Source organism: Neltuma alba, unplaced genomic scaffold (genome assembly GCF_004799145.2).
Source record: "Neltuma alba isolate B1F8T4 unplaced genomic scaffold, ASM479914v2 tig00010222_pilon, whole genome shotgun sequence".
Lineage (NCBI taxonomy): Eukaryota > Viridiplantae > Streptophyta > Magnoliopsida > Fabales > Fabaceae > Neltuma > Neltuma alba.
In genome coordinates this window covers 31,753-40,228 of record NW_021635154.1, presented here as the reverse complement: position 1 = coordinate 40,228, position 8,476 = coordinate 31,753, and the positions used below count along the sequence as shown (strand labels likewise).

At 32.4% G+C, this 8,476-nt stretch overlaps 1 protein-coding gene and 1 pseudogene across 1 annotated transcript; both read right to left on the bottom strand.

Moving 5' to 3' along the window:
• Positions 1-2,166: 2,166 nt before the first annotated feature.
• LOC114754874 (zingipain-2-like) lies at positions 2,167-3,681 on the bottom strand (annotated as a pseudogene).
• A 2,534-nt stretch (positions 3,682-6,215) lies between these two features.
• Positions 6,216-8,154, bottom strand: LOC114754876 (ervatamin-B-like). The gene is made up of 4 exons (XM_028943713.1): positions 7,653-8,154; positions 7,055-7,284; positions 6,813-6,947; positions 6,216-6,552 (listed from the first exon to the last, which is right to left on the bottom strand). The coding sequence occupies exons 1-4, from the start codon at positions 8,116-8,118 to the stop codon at positions 6,331-6,333; spliced, it is 1,053 nt and encodes a 350-aa protein (XP_028799546.1). The 5' UTR covers positions 8,119-8,154; the 3' UTR covers positions 6,216-6,330.
• Positions 8,155-8,476: the final 322 nt, after the last annotated feature.

The window sequence follows — 8,476 nt, the reverse complement described above, 5'->3', positions numbered from 1 at the left end:
GTTCTAGTTACTTTAATTTCTTACTCAATAATTGTTTAACAATTCCTAGGTCTTAGGATAGTTTTTCTGATTGTTGGGATAATTGTATTGCTTAATCTGATTATATTTGGGGATTATTGTGACTGAATTATTGCTTAGTATTTGACATTGGGCTGTTTATAGTTTTGATCTCAATTATAATGTTGTGGTTATGACATTTGTATTGATTTTGGAATTAATATATTGTGATTTTCTAAGGTGGCTTAGAATTTTGGATCATATACTCTCTTACTAGCTTTAATTCTGTTATTTTGGATTTAAGAGTTCTAATTAAGCATTGGTTTTTAGCATCTTTAATCCCATTTTACTATTCTGGTTGCAGTTAGTAAGTTGGGATTTTAGAAAAATATTTTGTGGCAACTCGAGGTGGCTCGGTTGTTGGATCAAAAGCTTAATTATAATTCTTAATTCATTGTTTTTAACTCCCACATCTTTTAGAGTGATGATTGCCTGCGTTGTTGAATTGAAGGATTGATTTTTATCAGTGTTATTTGTGTGTCTCATTTTCATTTCTTTAATCTCCATTCATTTTAATCACTTTTATATAAAAACAAAAAAAAAGTATTTTAATTTCAATTTGATTCGTAGTATTTAATTAACAGCTTTTCAAAATCAAAAATCTCTTTTTATAGTTTAGGTTACTTGCATTCATTTACTAGGGTTTAATTTCGTTTTCGGCTCCTCAAAGTGAAACGACCCGAGTTTTGCACTATATTGCATTAATTCGGTTAATTTTTGGAGTAACCCCAAAGCGACAATTAAGGGAAGTTAAACTTCATGGGGACCGGTTTATTTTATTATCTACTTTCTCTTATCACAATATAAGTCACTTTAATTGAATTTTTTTTTTTGCCAACCACTTTATCTAATTTATCGGAATTAATAGATGATAGTTAACTTATTAAATCTATTTCAAATTAATGTTTTCCAATTTTATCCATGTAAATGAGGTTGTGAAGGAAAGAAAAAAAAAACATTAATTGCGGGAACAAAATTAACAATCTTTCAAGTGACTTATATTCTGGGCTGGAAGGAAGTATTAATCAAATACATGAAATTAATATCCAACCCGTCGCCAAAGGATGCTATGAAGTAGTCCGTCGGTTTGGGACTCTGAGCATTTTATAATTGTTTCGTTACATATTACTTTTTTGTTTTGCCATGAATATTTGTTTGAAAAGGATCTTAATAATTACTATTTCAATTAACTGATTGAGATTTGTTGGGGATTTATTAATTTTTACTGTCATGTGTTCTCTTGTACCAATTTATAAATATGACATTTATATAAGTATTGCTATAATAATAAATGATGTGCGAATATATCGATGTAGTCGAAATAATCCACCCAACATTTTTGTGGTTGATTACTTCACAAAATCCAATAATCGATGATGGACTAGTCCTAAAACCTCAGGATTTATGGATAAATTTAAAGGGAATGTCTATTGTTGATTTAAGAGATGCGTGTAGGAAAATTACAGTACTCATAGGCTATCATTAGGAGCATGACAAAGAGAGGCCATATTATCTCTTATCCTTAATATAAAAGTTAGTTGACTAATTTGAGTAGATTAAGAAAATTTAAGTATTTGCAATAAATTGATGTTGTCTTTCATAAAAAATCCTTATTAATCAAGTGTATTAGCTATAACTACTATTTGATGAAGCTATTAACACGTGCAACTATTACAAAGACTACTTTTGAAAAAATAGATAAATATGAGAGACAAAGTGGATTGGGGTTCTTGTATTAAATATCAGAGGCAGTATAACTCAAAACAGAGTTTCTCCGTAACTTGGTTTGTCATTTTTATTTTTTTGATTTTGATTGATTTCCAACTCACTTTTGGTTTTCCTTAATTAAATTAATTATGGCCCCAATTTTGCATTAAGAAAATTACTCCTCTGGTCCTAAATATAAGACCCTTATACTAGTGTGTATGAGTGTCTTATATTTAGGACCGGAGGAGTATTTCAATGATAGCTTTCATCCGAGCAATACACTGTCTTCCATTTTGAAGATAAAAGTTTGAACCACATAGAAACTTTTATTCATACTTGGGCTTACATAAGTTTTATTTAAAGGAAAATCATTTTCCATTTATTCATGCCCAATCCTTGGCTTTATTTACTACTACTGGTCTTCACATAAAGGATGCAAACTTCAAAGCTTCTTGCTTTCATTGGGAAAGAACCAGAGCAATTTATGTTACATACTCCTTGAGTAGTCCCAGTGTTTCTTTTCACCAAAATGTAACCACATTGTCCCCAAGAAGGTCCCCATGAGTTTTTGACAATCCAATAATCTTGATTTGTACCCGACGAACCATATCCCACGACTAATACAGCATGATTATGATAACATGACGAAATGTTTGCGCAATCATCCCCGCTAAAGATTCCCTGCCCAAAAAAAAAAAAAGAAATTAAACAACCACTTGTCAAATATATCACAAGGAATTAAGAGTCATGCAACATACATACATACGCATATATATATATAGCTTGTTTAGTTAATGTATGAGTTTGGGTAATTAGTTCGATGCATAGATAATGAAGATCAATATGTATAATAGCTTACACTGTTGTAAGACATAAAATTGGGACTTGCATATATGGAAACACTAATAGGTTGCTTGAAAACATAACAAAAGAGAGAATCTTCTGAGATAGGTGTCTTCCACCAATAGCCATAGCCATCAATAGTAGCAAATGTCATTTGTTCCTGAATTATATAAATAATAAGAAGGAAAAGATGGTTAAACCAGAATGAGATCATACAAGATTTTAATTACCCAATGGACACAAGCAAATAAATCAAAGGAAAGAATAAAAACTAACCAGTGTAGAATTGCATGCGCTATCGCTAGCTGTATAAGGATAATCTCTTTCAGTGGCAATACCCTTATTCATGACATAATCTAATGCCTTAAAGTGCCACCCTCCTTGGCAACCATGGTTATTCGTATCACAAGATATGAGTTGTTGTTCAGAAAGAGATGGAAGATTTTGTGTGACTATTTGAGTTATTCCTTCTATGGCTCCAGTTGCAGAGAATGCCCAACACGAACCTATATATATAGATGAATTTGAGTTACCATTATTATATATACTTTTTACATATAGGTTGTGAAAAAAAAAACGTAGTTAATTTAAACTTACCACATGAGCCTTGGTCTTTAACGTAAGTTACAGCTCCAGACAACCTCCAATCCAAGGAAGAAGGTGCATCGGGACAGGATTCACTGTTTGACACCATTTTGCCTTTGTTACTTCCAATTATGGGCTCTTTCATCTCACGTAAGTAGATTCTGCTAAACTCTTCGTAAGTCATATCTGAAAACGTGTTCACACCCAAACTATAATCGGTGGATGACTTTCTCTTTGCATTTCTCTCTTTGATATGCTTCAAGTTGTTTTTGAAAATCTCAAATCTCTTTACCTCCTCCTTTAGGGTTTGATATTCTCGTTCAGTCCCCTGCTTCCACTCTTGGAACAGATGGAAGACTTCCTTCTCAGAATTGAATTTGTCAAGATCTTGGTTCAAAATGGAATAATCATTGGAAGCACCAGAAGATAGAAAATGAGAGAATACCAGAGAAAGAGAAGGAGGAGCAACCTAGTGATGAGAGAAGCCATTGTTGACTTAAAGGTGATATTAAGCTTTGGGATTGCTCTTCTTCGATAGCATCATCCCAAATATATAGAGACACAATCCCTTGTCATTGGTAGGTGACATTTGACAAGTTAGTAATAAAATTATTAAATTATTTATATTTTAACACTCCCTATATTAGTGGAACACGAATGTTGAATAAGTTACATTTCCTATGTAATAAATCTGTATTCAGCCACTAGATACTATTAAAAAAGAAAACAAGATACTCTTTTTTCGGATATAGCAGTGTGTTGCATATTTTAATTTTTTTATTTTGAGATAAATTTGTTGATTTCTATTCAAATAAAATAAATACAACTTTCAATTATTTTTATGAATAATATCCTTGAGTAATTTTTTTGAAGGCCATGCATTATCTTCAAATTGTTAAATGAAATTTCTTTTACGTAATACCAAAGGAAATGCATAAGGAATATATTATATGCTGAGTTATATGTCATTAAACAACGTTATCTTTAAGGTATTTGAGTTAATATATATATTTAAATTAGGACTTTTTTCATCAGAAATTCTTCTTTGATGATTAAAAAGAAGATTGTATAATTAGCCTATCTCTATAAAATAACGCGCTGCGTCGTACTTTCCTCATTTTATTATTAGAAATCACAAGTCACTAATCGTTTTTACAGGCAATTATTTGTCATACTTTTTATCGTATTATAGGATATTTTCATGGCGCAATTATTGCAAGTAATGATAATATTATTCCGTGACTCTAATCAATGAGATTTTCATTTTTCTATACAACTATGGAGAAACTAGATTCACGATGATAACAATAGGAGTGCTATAAAAAAGGACCATTAGAAACTGGGAATTTAATGAGAATTAATTAAGAATTTGTTAAGAGAATCCAAATGTCATGAAACTTAAAAACCTGAAAACAAACGCGTAAACGTAATAAACTCTTAACACTACTCGGTGGACTATTTCGTTGGTTTCGGACTGGGATTTCCTTAGTATATTATTTTAATATAAAATAAATTGAAATCGGTCGAAATTTTAACAGATTGGCTGTGATAATAAACACGTAAACTAGGAGCTTAAAATATTTTGCTGCGAACTAATTCCCTGGACTGAGACTCTGGACATTTTATACTTTTTATACTATCTTGGGCACTTAATATAAGAACTAATTAAGAATTAAATTTAGTCCTAAATATAAGACTTCAATCCACTCTTTCCTCCCAAATTTGTAATTCATTCTCTAAAGTATCTCTATTAATTACATGGGTCAAGGGATTTTTTTAATCCACTTGCTATAAATATCTAACTTAACTAATTTTTTTAATCTACTCAAACTAGTTAAGTAGCTTTTATATATTAAGGGCTAGCAGTATAGCGTGTTGTGTGTATAAAAAGAAATACGAGTGTTTGATTCACCAAAAAAAAAGAAGAAGAAGAAATACGTGTGTTTGCTCTAGTTGATTGCATTCAAAAATTTCACTTAAATGACCTTTTGTGAGATGATTCAAAAATCTCGGACGTAGTCTGGGAGTTATTAGGATAGTATGGAATGAAACAATGTGTTCGTGAGTAAAAATATAGTGGAATTGAAATAGTGCAAGGTAGCATCTAGCGTCCTGATGTTATTTCTCAGTAACATTTAATATCATGATATTATTTACGGTGCATCCAACACTTTAATGTTATTTTTTTAATACATCTAGCACCCTCTCATATTCATGGTATATTATGTTGGATGCACCATAAATAAGATTAGGATGTTGGATACAACTCTAAAATAATATTGGAGTGCTGCATGAGTGCTGCATGTTACTTTACCCTACGCAATATGAGGGAGTGACAAGTGGCATTTTAATTCATTATTTGTGACTTTCACTTAGTTGCGTGGAGAGAAAATGAGGGAGGAAAGAAAGGTGAGTTTTTTTTTTTTTCATTTGGATGAAAGATAAAAAAAAAAGAGAGGAAAGCAAAATCAGAGAAAAAATGGAATTTCAGACCTGTACCATTTTCTCTCCAACTTTTCGCTCTGGTTGTGAAGAGAAAATGAAGCAAACACTCATTTTCCTCTTCATGCCCTCCATATTTCATTTTTATATTATATTGTTAACATTTATTAATAATTTTAAATAATGTATTAATTATTTATTTTCTTTTGCTATATCTAATTTCAAAAATTTGTTCACTTTTTATTTTGTTTACTTTGGAAAATAACATTTTTCTCTAAATTATATGGTTTCAAAATGTAGTAACGTGAAAATATATACTGGGATAAGTAAATTAGTTAATTATAATAAATATGACATGTTTTTCTAAAATATTTGTGTATAACATCGAATTATAAATAAGTTTATAAGTTAGGCAAATTAGTTTGATGAAAAATGATAAATAAAACAAAATGAACCGAGATATTATGAACTAACTCATATATTAGGCACTGATGTAGAATATATATAGTTTGTTTTTCACAAGATCAGTAATTTGGCACTGTAGTCCGTAGATGGAGCTAGTCCAGGTGCAAAGATTTTTACTACAGTAATAATTCATGACTTCTTATTTAAGATTTATAATGGCCATGAGTTCATAACAACTTGGAATCAGAAGTTGACTGCAGATTTGCTAGTCAGTGCTCTAGTCTCTATAATCTACATGGTGGGAAAGGAAGCCCACGAATTAATAGCACACACCCCATTTGGCCAGTTTTTATTCCTCTCTATCAGGAAGTATCCATTCTTTCCCCAGTCGCCTCCCCATGAATTCTTCACAATCCAATAATCTTTTCCATCTTTTGAACCATATCCAACAATCAAAACCGCGTGGTTTGCAAAAGTTGAACGCTTCTTACAATTCCCTCCATCAAAAATTCCCTGACAACATAAAAATAGTAGTTAGGAGAAATTTCAAAACCATGATCGATATTTGGGTAGTTAAAAAAAAAAAATCACGTTGTCAAAGGTTATGCGGTACTTTTCAAAAAGCTTGAATTGTACACACAACTTTTTGGAGACACAAATTAAAGATAGATTTTATATATACTTGAAAACCCCAAAAGATTAATTCAATAAAATAATAAAGCAGGATAATAAAAACGCATTAAAGATTGAATGCCGACTGAGAAAAGACGTACATCCTCATAGAATTGAAGATATGTTGCATCGAACGCCACGGTAATTGGCTGCCTAGCAGTGGCACATAAAAGAGCAGCATCTGATTTAGGTACTTTTGCATGGCTATTAATTTGCACGACTCTGCCTCCATTTTGCTTAACAAGCACATATAAGAAACCTCAAATTAGACACATATAGAAGATATCATTGTTATAGTTTCAGAGAGAGAGAGAGACACGAAGACACAGAGAAAGAAACAAACCTTAGCTTTGCAAACACCATCTCGAGCTTTATAAGGATAATTAGCTTCTTCACTAATGCCACCATTTTTTATGACCCATTCAAAGACACTTTCGGTATATCCACCTGAACAACCTTCGCTTGCAGAGTCACAGTCTACGAGTTCTTGTTCTGAAAGGGAAACAAGTTTTCCTGTGCTTATTGCATTTACTGATTCAATAGCTCCAACGGTTCCAAATGCCCAGCAACTCCCTATGAACCATGAAAATATTAATTCGTTAGTCCACTGAGGTTCCAGACAATTTTGACTAATATGCGCGTACGATGTAAATGACATACTTCAATTAAGACTAATATGCGTGTACTATATACGTATGCGTCAAGTATAAAGATTTTGTTGTGGATATGTTTAATCCTGGTGGGCGCAATGCTTTAATCCTCGCTAAAGAGGGAGGTTAACATATATAGGTCCTCACCTCATGTACTACAAAATTTTTGGGTAAATCACTCACTAGAACGTTGTTTTGTTCTCTAATAATCATTAGTTCTTTGATTAATAAGATGAGTTAATATCATTATTGTTTGCATTGCACCAATTAATTTGAACAGAAGCAACTTACCACATTGCCCTTGGTCTTTAACTGGAGTCACCACTCCTTTCTGTCTCCAATCCACAAAAGCTGGTGGTGCGCAAGATTTCTTCTGCACATGACCGGACCTCGCGGCGGAGGCAGAGTTGTTGGTGGCCGGTGTAGGTAGCTGACGGAGGTACACTTTCCTAAACTCATCAGGACTCAAATCAGCAAACTTGTTGAGTCCCAAACGATACCCAGGTCTCTTGGAATTCGTCTCACTAATATACTTGAGATTCTTTCGGAATATCTGGTATCTGGTTTCAGTTGTTACAGAGTTTCGGTATTTTTTTCCATGCACCTTCATCCATTGTCGGAATAATCCAAATTCTTGTTCTCCCTTTAGAGGGAGAACGGATTCTTCAGTGGGGAATCCTGAAGAGAGAGATATGAGAATGGAACAAAAGATCAAGAGATGAAGGAGCAGCGTTTTAGAAGAAATGGAGAAAGCCATGCTTGTTTTGGAGTTTCAGATACTGAGAGATGAAACTTCAAATAAGCTTGCATGGAAGTGAGACCAGTGAGGAGGTATTTATAGCGTGATTCATGTTAGCTCTGAAGGAAAAAGGCAAAATATAGATAACTTTGTATTTCATGTAAATGTATCTTCCCAGCAACACCATAGAATTTATGTGGGGTTAATAACATTGGTAGTTCTTATAATTTAATCGAATTTTGATATTGATCCGCGTAGGATTCAAATCATTGGTTTTGGTCCTTATAAGTTCGTAAAGATTTGGTCTGAATTCAAAATCACAATAATAATATTAACCCATTTATTTTTTATCGGAATGATTCATATTTTGACCATA